Source organism: Bemisia tabaci, chromosome 1 (assembly GCF_918797505.1).
Source record: "Bemisia tabaci chromosome 1, PGI_BMITA_v3".
NCBI lineage: Eukaryota > Metazoa > Arthropoda > Insecta > Hemiptera > Aleyrodidae > Bemisia > Bemisia tabaci.
Genome location: NC_092793.1, coordinates 10060319 through 10079391, shown reverse-complemented (window position 1 = coordinate 10079391; position 19073 = coordinate 10060319). Strand labels below are relative to the sequence as shown.

At 41.2% G+C, this 19073-nt stretch overlaps 1 protein-coding gene across 2 annotated transcripts in view; it reads right to left on the bottom strand.

Moving 5' to 3' along the window:
- LOC109038492 (paxillin) overlaps positions 1–18753 on the bottom strand; it is a 120770-nt gene extending 102017 nt beyond the window's left edge. The window contains exon 1 of one of the 2 annotated variants that reach the window (XM_072295999.1): positions 18601–18753. In XM_072295999.1, coding sequence (XP_072152100.1) covers positions 18601–18632 — 32 coding nt within the window. In that variant the 5' untranslated portion in view covers positions 18633–18753. The remainder of the gene's footprint in view (positions 1–18600) is intronic. The other variant, XM_072296015.1, reaches the window with a different exon arrangement.
- Between the last annotated feature and the right edge of the window lie 320 nt (positions 18754–19073).

The window sequence follows — 19073 nt, the reverse complement described above, 5'->3', positions numbered from 1 at the left end:
GTGCAATATTCGCAGTTTATACATCTTTGCTCTAGTATAGAGTGAACGAGCGATAATTTAGATCGCCCACGCCTTCTTACGAATCTTGCACAATGTTGAGACGATATTGTCCCCTTCCAGGAAGAATATCACAATTGCTGAGTAGCATTGCCAGATTATCATTGGCATTTTATCTTCTACTAGGAAAATCGTTGGACATGGTTGATTGAAACGCCATCGTCAAGTAATTTTATCTGCAGAATGGAAAAAATTCCGCAATAAAGCTCAACAAATTGGTAATACGATCCCCTGAAAAAAATGAGAGGAAATTTTACAACCTTGCGTGGGACTTGTGATATTTTTCTCATGAATGAAAAATACAGGGTGGCCAAGGCCTACCGTACCAGGCCTTTTTTCAGTTAATTCAGGTCGGACGAAGTCCAGGACTGTGAAATCGATCTCAAGGAATCTAAATTTCATGGTCCCAGAGCCCCTTCGGCTCCTCTCGGACGGCTAAAAAGGGACTCTGTACTTCAAAAGTTGGGGCTTAAGTCACAATTTTGAAACTGTATTATCGGAATTAGAAAATACAAATTTTTTTAACTGAAATCGACCCCAAGAAATCCGAGATTTGCCCATCCGTGTCCGAAATACGGCACATAAAGGTGGGGGACAGAGCCTCCTTTCAAAAAATACAAGTTCGCTAAAAACAAAGAAACAAGTACGTAGAGTTCTAAAAGTTCGTAGAGACTAAAAAAAAAAAAAGTTTGCATGGGTAATCGACCACAAGGAATCCGAATTTGACGGTCCCGTCGTTCCCACAGGCTTCGCTGATGGGGCACAGGGGGACCCACACTGGTTACATTCACAAGTCCAGGTCCCCTGTGCCCCATTAGAGAAGCCTCTAGGGACGACGAGACCCTCAAATTCGGATTCCCCATGAAAACGCCTCTTTTACGAGTCCCTACATCAATTCAGCGATCCTGCATATTTTGAAAGGGGCCTCTGTTCCTCACCTTTATGGGCCCGTATTTCTGACACGGATGGGCCGATCTTGGATTTCTTGGTGTCGACTTAAGTTAAAATTTTGGTGATGGTGTGTTGGTGATGCTGTTAACGGTAATGGGTGGTTCCCTATCGCAAAATTTAGTCCAATAGGAAAAAGTTACAGTTTACTTTGGACCGCGCCGTACGGCGCCATCGGTCCAATACAACTGTGTTTACACTCTACCCGTGACCGTCAACACGCCGCCTAATAAATCGTCATCTCTTCGATAAATCATGCGCACCTAACTTTTTGTTAGTCTTAATAAATTGAAATTCGAGCCATCGCGAAACTCGCGAATCGGCCGTCGTGTCCAGCGACGGGGACTGCTGCCGTGCTAAGGAAGAAAGCCGTATGGACGTTCAAGAGTTGCCGAATTTCCATTGATAAAACATGCATTTTTGACAACATTCATGCATATTTTCCTTTGAAATTTTCAGATATTATAGATAAATTACGTAAAAAATTGTGTGGAAAATTTTGGAAAAAAAATATTCACAATTTTCTCAGTAAATTCGGTTTTTATCGATGGAAACTTGGCAAAGTTTGAAGGCTCATATGCCGTTCTTCCTTAGCACGGCAGACTGCAAGTTCGGTTTTATGGGAGTTTTATGCTCCACGCTCGACGCCCGGGTCGCGCACATGTTCGGCGACCGGCTGTTTTGAGCGCTCGCCAATGCAGGCGTCTGATTCGCGGAAGGTCGCCGCGGTCATGTGCGTCGGACGGATGACCATCGGACAGAAAACGACGCGAACCAGATCACCGCCGAGAGGAGATGGAAAGTGAAATTTCAATAGGCTCGAATAAATCTAAAAAAATTTGAAATTTGTTAATATTTTTCTGAACTATCAATCCAACTCCCAGTAGTCCGGAAAGTGTTTCAGATGGTCTACCCGTCGCGTCGATGCGGCAGTATCTTGACGGCGTAAGTCCGCAATCACACATCTCGTTTGCGGTGACTGAAAATCTCCGCCTGTATGTTATTTTTTCAGAGGAGAACAAATTGACATCATTCCTTGAAGTTTTTGCAGAATTTTCTTCGTACCTACAGAAAGAAAAAATCACGGCAATTTTAAAGAATGGCCGTTGAGTAGTTTGATGTTTCTTGAGTCGCTAATTTCGAATTTGATGTCAAATTGCCTACATTTCAACACCCTGACCACTTAATTGTGGGCAAGTTTATGGCACGCTGCGGCGCAGCGTGCTGCCAGCTCGAAAACGCGCATTGACGCCTACAAACCTAAAGGGATACTTCAAGCATTGCGCAATGCGTGAAGTAGCCTTTAGGTTTGTAGGCGTCAGTGCGCGTTTCGAGCTGGCAGCACGCCGCGGACCGGACCGTCCTTAAAAAATCAGCATTATTTCCGGACTTTCCGGACCAAGACCCTGTTAATTTCAACGTTCTTTACTGGAACTTTCTTAACACCGTCGATGTGCTACCCTTAAGAGGTGCTCTACGCGAAGGAGGACACAAAAGAGAGTTTAGAGAGAAAGTTAGCCCCAACCTAACCTCCAAACCAAACGAAAACATTTGCAATGCGTGAATGTTTCAGGTATGGGGTGAAAGATGTAAAAATCAAGAACCACTTTTTCGAGCCGTTTCTTGGCCTCTTGAATGCATCCCCAAGAGTTTCAGAAAATTTCGTGAAATTTCACGCTAATAAATTGAGTGAAAATTTTCCATCTCTGCCGCCGAACATGTCGCTCGATAGGATTAATTATCATTATTAAATTTAATTACTGCTAAACTCGACAACACGTGACAACAACTTCTGTTGGCCGTTGAGTGGCTTATGAGTCGCGACAGAACCGCCAAGAGGTCGAAGAGCTTCCACAGTTGTCGGTCAGCAGGAATGGACAAATCTTCGCTCCTCTGAAGCAAGCACGTGACTAAGTTTAGAGATGAGCTCTATTGTCCATAATAACTTCATGCATTCTGGGGCTTATGTTAAAATGGAGCTTCGCATTTTCGTTATGAGAAAACAAGATGAAAAGTGGAAATTCGAAGTATACTCAGCGCCATCAGGTGTTTCTACTGCTGCGATTTGTTCCACTCACCGTAAAAGAACCCAAATGCCTTCCTCTCAAGATTGTTTCTGGGAGAAAATCTCTCTTACTTTTTATCTGAATGGATGCTACTTTTTATTATTTTATCTTTTGTTTTCTCTTTTTGATGCAATAATTTAAGGCTCGTAAAGCGGTGTTTATCTTTATACCTTGAATCAAGGCTAGGGAAAAATTCATAAAGACCTTTGTAGGTCTGGCAATTGTCATGTAATTTCTTTAGTGTAAATTACATTAATAAAAGAAACAATCTTAATAGATCGGTTGCAAAACTGGTACCGGGGCTGATCCGCTGTAAAATCCCCTATTTTGCGACCTCGGCCGGCAACACCGCGCTCACGGCCGGTGGCTGGTCATCGTCATCTGTGGCTTCCTTATAAGGGGGTATTTTAGCCGGTTCAATGTTACACTGACCCAGTTCAACGCGCAAGCGCACCACGAACCAATAAACAACGCGACAGACGGCCAAACAACTAAAATATCGCCACCGTTGCGAAATTGAGGGAACATCCTAATTGTTACACCTACTATTCCCGTCGATTAGGACAATTCTTGACGGAAGTCTAGGTGTGTGAAGGCGCGACGACCGCAGAAACATGTCATTACAAGCTTTCGACTGGTTCAGAAGGTGGGTGCTCACCGATATACTATCATCAGGGACCGTCTTTAAATTACGTATCGCACTTTTTGGCAAAAAAAAAAAAAAAAACTACTGCGAAATCAGCTCTTTAAGTGATCTTAGATGAAGCAATAAATAATTTGGGTGCAAATTTTTCATTTTTGAAGGTTGAAAGGAAAGAAGACAAAAGACGTTGATAGATAAATACTACAAAAAAAATAATTCGTATTAAAAATACCAATAAATTGCAAAACAAAATAAAATCACTAGTAAGACGACCAAATTCGTTAAAAAAATTAACTCCAACCTGACAACTTGCGCTGGGCCGCACCGGATCAAAATGACAAGTCATACGTACTGCCATGCTAAGTAAAAAACGCCGCTTAAGCATTTGAATGTTGCCAAATTTATTCTTTAAACATATTCATTTTTGAAGGAAGTTATGAATATATTTCTTTGAAATTTTCCGACTTTTTAGATCAAATTACGAACGAAATCCTGAGAAAAATCGGAGAAGAAATATTCACAAATTTTCCTGAAAATTCGCCATTTGAGGAAGGAAATTTGGCAACGCTTGATGGCTCATAAGGCGTTCTTACTTAGCATGGCAGCGTTGGGATTTGGCCGAACTAGCTTTGGGCCCAGGCGGTAACAAGGTCGTTCAAAGGCTGGGATTACGAGTTACTACGAGTAAATCAGCGACGAGTTAGTGAGATCATTCCACGGGCGGAACGCGCCTAGTTTATGGGGTTTTTATGACTGCTCATCTGCGATCGGTAGTTTACGCATCGAACGCAGCGGCGAAGCGTGAAATCATCAACTCAATATGTTCTCATTTGCTGCAGTAGAGAATTCATTATTAAGGTGTATCCTGATAACTGAGGGGCTTGGGGACAAGACGCATAAGTGCAGTTTTTGAAGAAATTGAGATATTAATGATTTCAAGTAAAAATAGTCTCAATGCATAGTCAGTGAAAAACTCGCTCCCAAATTCCAATTTTTAAGTATCTAAAAGTCAGTTTGAACTTTCTTTCCACTGTACAGATCCGTGTAATTTCGAAACTTCAAACGCGTATTTCTCGATATAGCAAAAACTGCACTTATGATGCGCCTTGCCCTCCAAGCCCCTCGTTGATCCTTTCCCATAAGTTTAAAGGCCTAGATACACACGGCGATTAATCGGCGCGAGTGAAAGACGAAAGCCAATGGAGAGCCTTGATTTCGATATATCGACGTCAATGGATCGAAGTCAACGCTCTCCATTGGCCTTCGTCTTCCACTCGCGGTGATTAATCGCCGTGTGTATCTAGGCCTTAAATGGACGTATTTCTGCCAAACGGAACTATGTGCATTTAGACATGAGCCTCGAAATCCATAAGAATACATGCACAACAGGGCTCACGTCACAATGCACATAGTTCCGTTTGGCAGAAATACGTCCAAATGACAGATCAATCGATTCATCACAAATAACGATATGCTCGTCATTTGATATTCTGGCGGAAATTACAAATTTCGCGTAAAATTGAGCAAAGCGGGAAATGTTGTATCTTGGTCTGTCAGTAGGGTAGAGCGATTGAGCACAGGGGAGACTTTCATAAGCGCCGCCGCCCGCGGCGCACTATGGTCCAAAACTCAAGAATAGAAAGAAATAAGTCGGATAATGACTGAAAAACCACGAAAGTTTGGTGAACTAAGGTTTCTTGAGTCGCTAATTTCGAATTTGATGTCAAATTGCCTACATTTTAACACCCTGACCACTTAATTGTGGGCAAGTTTATGGCACGCTGCGGCGCAGCGTGCTGCCAGCTCGAAACGCGCATAGACGCCTACAAACCTAAAGGGATACTTCAAGCATTGCGCAATGCGTGAAGTATCCCCTTAGGTTTGTAGGCGTCAGTGCGCGGTTTGCGCTGGTACCACGCCGCCGCGGACCGGACCGTGTCCTTAAAAAATCAGCATTATTTCCGGACTTTTCGGACCAGAAGACACCCTGTTAATTTCAACGTTCTTTACTGGAAGTCCACCAGTCTTTCTCATAACCCACAAAATTCAGCAAAATTTGGACAAATAACGCGATCGATGCCGGCGAAAAACTGTCAAACATCAACAACTCCTAAGTCATACCACCGATTCAGTAAAACATCCTTTATTTTTCGCTGAACATCCGAGAACTCCGCGAGAGATCACAAACTAGAGCAGTGATAATCGCATGATATTCTCTCGACCTTAGCTGAACGGCTTAAGCATAGTTAAGTGACTTGCCATTTCAACAGTTACTACTTAGAGAGCTTTCAGATAGTGTGACTTGGACCTCGGTCGACGAGGGAGGGAGGGGGAGGGGGTGAAAAATTGGCACGAAAAAGGTTAAGGTGAATGACAGGACGCGCTAGAGTAAAAGCGTTTTAAAATTAGTCTGGCGACGAAAATGACAAGTACGCCGGGGGCAGCTCGGCCAAATTTCCTAGAAAATTTTCACGCATAAACAGCGCAAATTGACGGTTAACGGAGCGGATGGCAGCACTGTTGCAAAGTGATTCAAACGTGGGATACTTCCAACGGAAACTCGTTTAAAGACCGGTCAAACCGATTAACAGCTAATAAATCGGAGATACATTCTACTTCAACGTCATCATTATGCTTCGTGCTCGACACCTTTTGGCTCCAGAACGGAATAAATTAGTTACTTTACTTACCAAACTTCGACCGCGAGTAAACAGAAATAATGAGAGCGTTCACTTACCTGAAATCAAACAAAAGATACAGTTTAATATTTTGAGTTTTACGAAAGAAGAGCGCTTACACGAGAAAAAAAGAGGGGTTGTTGGATGATACGGGCATTTCCAATTAATGGCGGAAGCCCCCCAATAAATTAGGTAACCAACCCAAATGTTTCGGTGCTACCTGAATGGATTGCATTTTGCAAAAAGAAACCACGAGTATTCCAATTCCGCTAAGATTGTGCAACTATCTTTACCTTGCAGATATAAACTGATCACCTAAATAAGTTTTATCTTTACTACCAATAGTCTATAAATTTAATACGAAAATTACCATAGTAGATTTAACTTTTTGCAAGGTTTCAGTAATTTTATTGCAAGCAATGTAGGCTGCACAATCTTAGCAACAGTGGAATGCTCTTGGTTCCTTTTTGCAAATAACAATCCAAATATGAGTTGTGGTACTACCACAATTAATTGGAAATGTCCGTATCATCCAACAAATTGGGGTAGTACGACAATTTTAGGAGATAACTCTCAACACTTATTTTCCGTGCACGCAGGGTTCTATGATCCCCAAAGGCGATTCTCGTATGAGTTAGAAACACTGTTATTCCTCACTTTATCTATATATAAATAATCGATCCTCACGGAGTAGCCTGTCTCACATAGAGTCGATGAAATCTATTATTTCACATACATTCAAATGGACGAGGCCCGATTGGAGTACCTTTATAGACAGAGTATGGCCATTCGTATCTTTTTACTACAGGAAAACTGTTCCGCTTTTTGATTGGTCAACGAGTTTTTAGGCTTCATGATGCTCTTAGGGCCGTAAATAAACAAACAAGATGGCGGCTCACCGTAACATCGATAAGAAGCTAAATTTGACAAAAATGTCAATTATACGGCAGTAACATTTTAAACTAGCATATCTACGAATAACACACGAAAAACACATTAAAACATTGTTAAATCGCCTTTCACCTTTATCACAGGAGGATGTAAGATGTGCATAACCTCAATCTTGCTTGCTGATAACAGCCATCTTGTTTGTTTATTTACGGCCCTAAGAGCATCGTGTCAGCCTATTCGCTCGCGACCAATGATAAACCGGAACAGAAATGGCCACACTCTGACTATAAAGGTACTCTAGGCCCGATGACATCAACCAATCGAGAGTCGCCACCGACGATCCTTAGACTTAAACCTATATTAGAATGCTTTGATAGCAATGATAGGTATCAATTTATTAGAATCTGATTGGATCGTTTGAATTTTCGCGTAATCTGAAGTGCCAGAAGATTCGAATCGTGAAAAATCGCGCCAGTTCGCCGGCATGTAAAGCGCACCGATCAAGGTGGCATTAGCTTTTTCACGATTCGACATTCACTCAGTGCGATCCCGATCGCTCTGATAGATAATGAGACAGTTGCGCTGATCATAGAATCGTGTTTTGATGATTGATCCCTGTAGATGAACCTAAAATATTAAGATCTGCCGAACCGCAACTTTCTACGTTCAATATTAACCGAGATGTCGCCCTTTGAAAAGCCGGGTTTTTGACGTCATCCACCGCGGTAGCGAAACCCTTGGTTTCTTCCACCTTGCTTTCATCCGCGTTTCACGTAGAGTAACCAGTGATAATGTGTGTCTCCGTGACTGATAAAACCAAGGTGGAAGAAACCAAGGGTGTCACTACCGCGGTGGATGACGTCAAAAACTCGGCTTTTCAAAGGGCGATATCTCGGTTAATATTGAACGTAGAGAGTTGCGGTTTGGACGGATCTCAATATTTTTAGCTAATCTGCTAGAATCAAGCAACGATCGATCGAAAATCGATATTATTAATGGATTTAAACGGAGGAAAAAAGTGTTGCCAACTTGCAAAATCGTCACTGCTCAGACAGATCATGCGATGTTTTTCTTCTCCACGGCACACAATGGATCGAGTCAATGGGAGAGGTCGGACATGCATTTTTTTTACCAAACAGCAAAATTATTTGTTAATTTCGTTAAATTTAAAGTATGAGGGGCGCTTTCTAAGTAATGTTTACGAGAAACCCCATGGGACCACTTTTAAGACCTCCACGTTTTGTAACAATAGAGTTACAAGCTTTTAAAATTTCCGTATTTTGTCCGAATTCCCATCTCCCATTTACTCATTCCATTGTGCGAGAGTGTTATCCAAACTATATTTTTAATGAAAGTTAACCTGCGAGCATTCCTTCCACGCACAAACCGACAACTTGGCCGCGAACACATTGCCAGCTCGTTTTAAAATCGCCTTTTTAATCAGTTTAATCTTACAGAACGTTTATGGCAAATCGCAGGCAATTTGACAGCCTCAGCCAGAGTCGGATGAGGTGTGGCGCTCAACGGTGGCGCTTAGGAGAGTCGGCTCGCGGTGGAAGAAGAAAGGGATTGCCAAGCCGGTGTCAATGATGGTGATGTAACAGAAAGGTCAGCAATTTACCGCCGGCACGCCAACTTGTATGTAAATATAAGCGCCCCTCCCCTCCCCCACAATCCCTGCCTTCTCATCACGATTATCATGTCCACGAGTGACAGGTTACAATGGTGAGGCGAGATATGACTAACTTGTTCCACGCCTCGTTTCGAACCGACGATGGTCACAAATTTGAGGTGACTTTTTTTTCATTTTTTAAAATTTTTTTTTCGGAAGGGCAAAAAGAGTATTAGCCATCTTTCTCTCCTATCCTGCAAGCTGCCTTTCAGAGGCAGAGGGCAGGCCTCCCCTTGGACGGTTACAAGTATTAGGCCAGTGGCGAGGCGTGAATTGCGATGTATCGATTGTTCTGCCATTTAAACCTATGGTAAAGAATCGATTATTAAGGTGTTCGCTGCGAACACCTATTTATCGATCCTTTTCCATAGGTTTAAATGGTATAACAATCGATACATCGCAATGCACGCCACGCCACTGCATGAGGCAACTAATTTAGTGACGAGGCGTGAATGCTGCCGTGCTGAGGAAGAACGCCGTATGAACATTCGAGAGTTGCCAAATTTCCCCGGATAAAACATGTATTTTTGACGATATTCAGGCACATTTGTCTTTTAAATTTTCAGATGTTTTAGATTAAATTGCGTACAAAATAGTCTGAAAATTTTGGGGAAAAATATTCACAATTTTCCCAGTAAATTCGGTTTTTATCGAAGGAAACTTGGCAACGTCTAAAGTATCATACGGCGTTCTTCCTTAGCATGGCAGAATGATCGATTATCGATCTCTCCCCATTTGAAGCTGTGGTAAAGCATCGTTTATTAATGTGTTCGTTTCGAACACCCTGTTTATGGATGCTTTGCCATTGGTTTAAATGGCAGGTCAATCGATATATCGCGAAGTACGCCACGCCACTGAACTAAGGGACTGAGGAGTCCGGGAGAGAATGAAGAGGAGGCGAAGAGGGCAGAGGTTAAGGTCAAGAAAGATAATAATTTCGAAATTCAGATATTGACTGGAGGTCCATTGCTCCTAAACTGAGAGAAAAATAACACTACTGTTTGGTTGAAAATAAAAGTGAAACACAAAGTAATCCATGCTTTCGGTTGATTTTGGGATTTCCTGGCTATTCCGCTATTTCCTGGGGTAAATTCAACGAAGTCTGTAAAATTTAACACAAAATTTGGGTTCGTTATGTGTTTCGCTCCCAATAAACACAGACACACAAATAATTCTCTCAAGCAGGCTCAATTTTATGGTGATTAGAATTCGCGGCTGTTACATCTCTGATGAGAATAATTAAATGCACTTTTACAGAACCGCCGGACTCCATTTAATTAATCTTTGTAAATAAATTTCAAAACAAAGAGAAAGAAGAAGAGTTTTGCAACTTTCACAGGTATAAGCGCACGCTTTTGCATCTTTTGTTTTTTAATTCAACATCAGAATCACGACGGTGAGGTTTCAGGACATTTTGTCAACGATTTTTTAGTCCGCGCACCTTTTTGGTCCAGTAGCTTACGCAAACACGTAAAATAAGCAACAGTGACTTGGTCCAAGCGTTATATTTTAGTCGGTTTGTAAAATAATATTGACAATATGGAAATGAGAAATTGAGAGAGAAAGAGGTGTTGTTATGGTTGCTCATTTTCTAAATGAAATGTTATTACTTTCTCATTTTGGATCATCCTTTTAAATTGTCATTGGTGAATAATTGGTTTTATTTCCATCCTTAAAATATTCGATGTACAATATACCTTATATATGTATAGGTACTTTTTTTATTTTTTTAATTTTTTCTTTACGAAATTATTACTTCATTTTGAAAACATTTATATTTTTAAAACGTGACAAATATTTGTAAAACCTTTTCCAAGCGACATTAATCTCAATGAGCCGCAGTTGTGCCGACAAAAACTGCAAAAATGAATAAAAGAGGAAAAAAAAACTAAGAAGCACGTAATCTTTAGTTTTAACCCATTTGTACATCGATCTTTGAGAGTCAAATACATCTTATGAGCGTTTGGTTACGCGTACACCTCGCTGCAGCACAATAAAAGCACAACATGTAAAAGAAAAAATTAAAGTGCTTTGGAAATCATTAAATTTGACACGGAACCACCAATATTTAAAAAACACACATTATATTATTATTCTCCTTTGATAAATTGATACATATTTTTTCCCCATCAATTTAAATGAGAATAATCAATGCAGAGTGTGCAAACATTTCAAAATCATGAGTTAAAAAACGCTGACTATGCGAGTATAAATATTAAAGCCTAGAGCGGAGCGGCGTGCTGCCAGCGCGAGAGGCACACTGGCGCCTACAAACCTAAGTGGATACTTCACGCATTGCACAATGCTTGAAGTATCCACTTAGGTTTGTAGGCGCCAGTGCACGCATTGCACAACGCTTGAAGTATCCACTTAGGTTTGTAGGCGCTAATGCGTTTCGCGCTGTCCGCCCGCCCGCCGTGTGGCGGCGCCTGAAGCAACTATTTCACAACAGAGATGTTGCACAGTATTATACGAAATTGAACGTATTAAGAATGACAGGCATCCTTTAAGAGTACAGATCTTTCCTCGCAAAATAAATCAAGATACTTATCGTACACAGGAAAAATCTAAGAGCCTTTAGCTGAGGCAAATATAGAGGTTTATCTGGTTCAGGTATAACAAGGTGGGAATTTCTTGAAAGATAATTAGGTCCTGTTACACCAAAGAGGTGTAGAGAGTTTTAGTGAATTTTGTCTCATGGAATTGACGCTCCCCCACTTTTACCAAAACTCTCAACTATTGTATATTATTCTCCGTTGGACCAAACAGACAAAACAAAAAAACAAGCAAACCCTCATTCTTCCAAGACATTATACATTTTTATCCAAAAACGTCGTGAGCAATTGTCGTTTGTATTTACATGTGGGCAAATTAACTTTGGGTCTCAACTGGCACGTGGACCAAAACTCCCGTGCCGAAAAAACGCGTGGACGTAAATTACAGGAAAAAACAGGTGCGCGGACAAAAGATCGTTGACGAAATGTCCTATAAAGCCCTGCATAGACGATCAAATTCCGAACCAATTCCGATCAAAGTAGACATGCTGATGACTGGTGGACACCATCTACCATCAAATTTTGACGGGCCGCACTTTTTTGTTCAAAGTAAGATCAGAACGGAGTGCCACCATTCATCATTTCCTGCCACAGGAAACATTTCTGCCAAGTTTTCATTTTAAAATGAAGCAAATTAATGAGTTTAGGACTGATGACTCCCGACACTTTGATGCTACTTTGATCGGAATTGGTTCGGGAATTTGATCGTCTATCGAGGCCTTAACCGACGGTGAAGAGTAGCGCCTCAAGAAATGTTTTTCTCTGTAGAGGGTCAGTCGGAAATGAATTAGCAAACCATTTGTGACTGAATGGCTGCGCCTTGACGAGACAATACAGTCGTAAAATTTTGAGGTGGACACTCGCTACCCGTTGCAGGTTAAAACACACGGTAAATAGGCGATTACGTAGTAGGGGTCTGACATCTTAATGGGTACGACTGCATGGTTTTTGATTCTACATATGTGGCGCCGTGGCGGGTATCTACGCGATGCTCCTTGCAAATGGATGGAATTAGTCAGAATCAAACAAACTACATTAGACATTATGACGCTCCTTTTACGTAAGGGCGTATCTTAGTTTCGCATGAACTCTAGAAAGCATGGATTTATACGTAAATCGGGGCTCATTTAGAAATTGAGTCACGCCCTTACGTCAGACAAGCAACGATTATTGTCTAATTTTCTCTTATGTTGTGTTCTTTTAACAGAAAACTAAGCAACTAAAACTAAGAAACATACATACGTACATACATGATACGTAAATACATTCTCTACGATCTTTGGGCTGTGTACAGAGGATTGCATGGTATTGTTTCAAGTGAAATAAGTAAAACATGCGAGAAAAAGGCAACGTGAAACGTATAGTTAATTTGATTCTGGTTACTTCCATGCGAATACCGGTAAAACATAGGTAGATCTTTGAAACTTTTCAACTCTAATTGTAGGTAGATAGACGTTCCTCCCCTAGATGGAAGCGTCTATCCCTTCATACACTTCAAGCTCTTTCAAGGCTGAAGGTCCTATAAAGGGTCGAGAGAATTACCTAATTTCTGATGCCAGCTCTTAAATTAATTTCAATGCTATAAAAAAAGGTCTCTTTAGAAAGCAAGTTGGAAAAGTGAGATTTGGAAATTCGCACGAGAATGTCGAGAAATTGCAACACTGTGGCTGCGAAACTGTGACAAACAATTTTGTTCGCGGATTATTGCAGAATTGAGAAGCGTGATCGGGTTTGCGAAATTTTCATGCATAAGCGTGCTCGCTAAATTTTTCTGGGCGAGTAGGGATGGGGAGAGAGGTAAAGAAAAATTGGACTGCATTTTGCAATTTGGAAATGTAGATTCTGGCTCATCTGAAAAAAAACACTTATGTGCACAGGGAAACCAATGGCACATACGTTGTTTTTAAACCGGCCAGAATCTATAGTTCCAAATTGCAAAATGCTGTCCGATTATGGCCTTTCCAATATACCCTCCCTTCACTGACGTGACCTCCGTTTCCGAATTTCCTATCAAACATCTATGCTTCGGAGAGTTATAAGTGCAAACGAGACTGTTAAATACTGACGTTTAAAGTGTTCTAGAATTTCAAATAATGTGTGATACTTAAGTATAGTAATTAAAAAAATAGTTGTTTCATTACCGAACAGGATCAGAGGAAAGCGCCGGCGCCTCTAACAACTGTCTGCTTTCTTGGCCAAAGGTTGCGATGGCTAGATAGTAATAACGCCTTGATACAACTATCCGTACTCGAAGCATGTCCGTGTTGCATACTGGCAAAGTTGAAGGCGTCCCAACCGCGCTTGCCCAAGTAGTGACTTGTGCGGCACGGCGCTCTTGTCGCGTGGTTTCATTAATTATAGAGACGACGACAGCCACTTCCGCTCTTACCCCTTGATTCAATAGGTTTTATTTATACTTGTTCTTTAAACAGCTACTTACCTTGGAGAGAGAACTTGTATATTTTACTTTGTGCTCAAGAAGGCCCTTACCATCATAACAACAATCAATAGCATCATTATGGAAGATTTGCACGAAACTTAGGTAAAGGTCATCAGTTTGATTTTGTAGACAGAATTTTCCACTCGATTACAATGATTTGCTTGCGCAAAAAATATAAAGTACGGACGTACAGATCCTACGATTTTCATACACTTTGAGGTAGCGATCCACCTTAAAATTTGCAAAGTCTGCGATGAATATATTTCTTATCTTGTGTATTTTGCGAAGGCAAATCATGGTAATCCCTTGCAAAAAATCTATTTCTAAAATCAAGTTAATGGATATTACTCGCGTTTCGTGAAAATCGTCCTCTTTATGATGCTATTGATTGTTGCTGTGATGTTTAGGGCCTATACTTTAAAACACAATGTGAAATATGGGGCCTCTCGTGAATGTAAGGAGTTGTTTAAGGAACGACTATGAAAACGACCTACAGAATCAGGGAAGAATATGTTCGGCGTCTCTGTAATATTAATTAAATCATAAGACGAAAGTTGCACACGTCGCTACTTGGGCAAGCGCGGTTGGGGCGCCTTCAATTTAGTGACTATGCAGCACCGACATCCCTTGGGCACGAATAGTTGCATCAAGGCATTATTATCGGTTATAGCTATCGAAACCTGTGACCAAGACATCTGTCTTGGTCACAGGTTTCGTTCTTGGCGGAAAAAGAGAATAGCGAGGAATTTCAAAGTGTTTAAAATAAAAAAAGAAAGAATTAAATAAATGGAAAAAAAAATCCTCTAAGTACTGAATAATTTCAACGAATTTTGACTACATTACTGACCGATTCCGAGAGTTCCTCAGTTCTCACGCAACCAAAATTCTTTGAAATGCTTCAACTTCGCCTTTTTTCATTTTTTCCCCACTTTTCCTTTAGAACTACGCTCTGCACCTAATCCTGAGACGAAATAAACAATTTTGTATGTACTGAAAACATTTAGATTCAGGCCAGCGGTGCAAAAACTTGCGGAATTCTTGACGATTAGAGGGCCCTCAGTTACGCGCCATTTTTGAGGGATGCTCCGAAATTGAAAGAAGTATAACTATACTTCCAACCGACCGATCAGGTGTCCCCCACTTTTGTCTTAACTCCATTAGTAACTGAAATTCGCAACACTGTCAACGTTATTCGATACCGCCAACTCGGCGCGCGGCAAAAATTCACCACGGGATTCGAACCCAGAGCCTGCTTGGCTGGCAGCCAACTCGGCCGACCACGGAGCCGGGAGGGCTCCATTTTTTGCAGACTATGATGGACAAAAATAATATTCAGGCTCATTTCCAGCCGATTCTTCTCAAGGAGGGTAAATTAAATGCACTTGGTACTACTGTTCATGAGATTTCGTCGCGCATCTGGCGTTAGGGCCTAATCTCCCCTCCCCCTCCCCCCAGAAAACGGGCCTTCAGGGATTTTACGCTGAACATTTTTTTCAGTGAGCAAAATTTTTTTTGGCAATTATCGTAAGAAGAAGGAAATTCTTGGGGTATCCAACAATTTTTTTTTTTTTTTGGGTCGAAAGATTCGTTTCTTTTTTGATGGCGAATTTGACCTATGCAACGATGTTGATTTTTTGGGAGAGAAAATTTTGGATTTAATGTTTCTAACGCGACCAATAATAATCACTAATTTCTTATTTCTCAGTTCATTCTGGAGTCTTCAGACCGGTTTAGTGTATTTTGCGTGAAATGCTGTGGAAAAAATTGTCTTCAGACGCAACGTTCGGTGCTCATTTTAAAGTTTAACTAAATTTACCATCTTTAGGACCCTTAAAGTGAATTTCAAACCACATATGGTTTGATAAGCTGGACCACCAAAGTGTCGTGTTCCTGTTCCGACGAAACCGGATGGAACAAGGTTGGCACGACGTAGTGCTATTCGACATGCAAATCAATCGAGAGTTCACATCTGTCAAAGAGCAAAGGCAACCAGTGGCGTGGCGTGCTTTGCGATGTATCGAATGATCTGCCATTAAAACCTATGGAAAAGGATCGATAAATAGGGTGTTCGCAGCGAACACCTTAATAATCGATTCTTTACCATAGGTTTAAATGGCATAACAATCGATACATCGCAATTCACGGCACGCCACTGAAGGCAACTTTGCGCGGAGCGGGGAGATTGTGCGGGAGATCATAATTCAAACGAAAAAAGTATGTATACGCAAACAGTCACGGTCAAGTGACTCAGACACTCAAAGTCTAATTCAGGGACCCGACTTTGTAAGGCTTTGCAACCACCCGCGTCGGCCGCTGGATCGGCTACGGGAAAACGAAACCGCAACAGCAACCTTTACTCCGGTGTTTTGATCGCAGATCTCATCTTTAACAGTTTTGATTCATGCAAATATAACAGCAAAAACCTTGCAGGTAAACGGCCACACTTTTTGTTTCGAAGTTTCAGTGGTGTATACTGTGTAGAGCGTCAAACATTTCTGTGGGGGTCCACTGTAAAACATTCCCGAATATCATGAAAAATGGACTGCATTTTGCAATTCGGAACCATAACTTCTAGCTCGTCCATAAAAAACACTTATGTCCATGGGAAAACTAATGACACGTACGTTGTTTCTAAACTGAGCCAGAAATTACTGTTCCTAATTGCAAAATGTGGCCCAAATGGCTTTCCGAGTTGATAAATGTTCCAGTGATAGGGGATTCAGATCCCCTTGATCTCCCCTCCACCACCCCACCTTATCTATTGCAAAGTTCATTTGGGGATAAATATCGTAATACTTATAAATGTGAATTTTAGGGAAAAGAGACTCGGTCTATGGATGAACATTTTCAATGGAGCGATTTTTGAGGTCGAAAAATTGATGCTTAAATTTTGATGGAAAACTTCCTCTATACCAAACATTTTTCGGGGGGGGGGGGGGGGGGAGTTACCGATCAAGAATTTCTCATGAAGATTTTAAGGTAAAAGACACACGAAAATAACAGAAAATGACGCTGTTTGGGATAATTGAACGTATTTCTGCTAAACGGAACTATGTGCATTAAGGCATGAGCCCTGAGACCCATAAGAATATATGCATAACAGGGCTCACGTCATAATGCGCATAGTTCCGTTTGGCAGAAACACGTCCAATTGTGGCCCAGAGTCCTCCCCTCCTGCAACGCCACTATGAGAGAGCATTAAGTTGCACTGAAATCCGTCAATTCCTCGTCCTGAACACGATAAATTACCATTTCAACTAGCTTTTTCCTGGGGTCCTGACGTTCGGAAATTTGGTGTTAAAAAACCTGGTTATGAGTAAAATTACTTCCAATTATTGGAATATGGAGCCATGTTTGCAGCTTAAGGGGAAAAAGAGGGTTTTAAAATGTGTACGCCAGTTGGAAAAGTGGGAATTAAAACTAAGGAATACCTGCATCCCTGAGCTTTGGTCCAAATGAAACACGAAAATTCTCGGTTCACGCGACCGAAGTCATAGAATTCAGTCCTCAAAACCAAGCGGAAAGGAAACATTTATATTTTTAAAACGTGACAAATATTTGTAAAACCTTTTCCAAGCGACATCAATCTCAATGAGCCGCAGTTACGCCGACAGAAACTGCAAAAATGAATAAAAGAGGAAAAAAAACCAAGAAGCACGCAACCTTTAGTTTTAACCCATTTGTACATCGATCTTTTAGAGTCAAATACGTCAAAGTTTGAGCGTTTGGTTGCGCGTACACCTCGCTGCAGCACAATAAAAGCACAACATGTAAAAGAAAAAATTAATGTGCTTTGAAAATCATTAAATTTGACACGGAACCACCAATATTTAAAAAAACACACATTATATTATTATTCTCCTTTGATAAATTGATACATATTTTCCCCCCATCAATTTAAATGAGAATAATCAATGCAGAGTGTGCAAACATTTCAAAATCATGAGTTAAAAAACGCTGACTGTGCGAGTAGAAATATTAAAGCCTAACAGAGCGGAGTGGCGTGCTGCCAGCGCGAGAGGCTCACTGGCGCCTACAAACCTACGCGGATACTTCACGCATTGCACAATGCTTGAAGTATCCAGTTAGGTTTGTAGGCGCCAAAGCGCGTTTCGCGCTGGCCGCCCGATACACGAAGATTCTCGGTTCACGCGACCGAAGTTTTTGCAAGGCATAGACTCATAGAATTCAGTCCTCATAACCAAGCAGAGAGGAACCAAGCCACAACAGCTATTGTCAAATTTAACTGGGCAAATTAATTTTTTACAAGGGAATGTCTGTGCGGATTCCTTCGAAAATTTTGAGGAAGTTGTTTGGTACTATGCAGAAAATTCACCAAAATCAGTACAAAAATCCGCACAACCGTTTTCATGCACAAATTTAAATTGCTCAATTAAAGGTAGTAGCTGATGTGGCTTGGTTCCTTTCTGCTTCACGCGGTCTATTTATCCGAAATTCACGATATTATTGTAGGAGAATTTTTATTTTGCAGAGAAAACATCAATTTTGAAGAGATCTCTCAACAACGGCAACGGGATGAGCCACTCTCACTTTCAACGGCTCATGTAAGAGACGGGTGCTTTAACGTTTCACGCGCCGGTGAGTTTTCTTCATTGCCAGATAAAAATAAAAAATCCACACTTTACTCACATCCTGGTTTGGAGCCGTTCTTGAGCGTGCATTTGTACGGCTTGTAGCAGTCGATTCCCGGCTGGATTTTCCCGTAGGTCGTGCGGTCCACCATTTTGAAGCGATGCACTTAAGTAACTTTATCAGAAGACTTTGCACTTAAGTAACTTTATCAGAAGACTTTCCGGAACGAACACAACTTTTGCGTGCAAAATCAGCGATATTAACACAGTCTCAGAGGAACTTCACGAGGCGAAAAACATTTTGACAGGAACTCGGCGACACAAAAATTGAAAACAGCGACCGAGAGGAGACTCGATGACAAGATTCTCCGCGAGGCATCACGAGAATTCCTCGAAATTAGGAAACTTTGACAGAAAACAGATTAGAGGCGAGAAAATTGTCCAAGACGATTAAAACTGTTCACTAGGAAATTCAGGCAAGAATTATAGACTGTTCAGAGAATTTGTCAGAGTTCGGGAATACAATTCCCG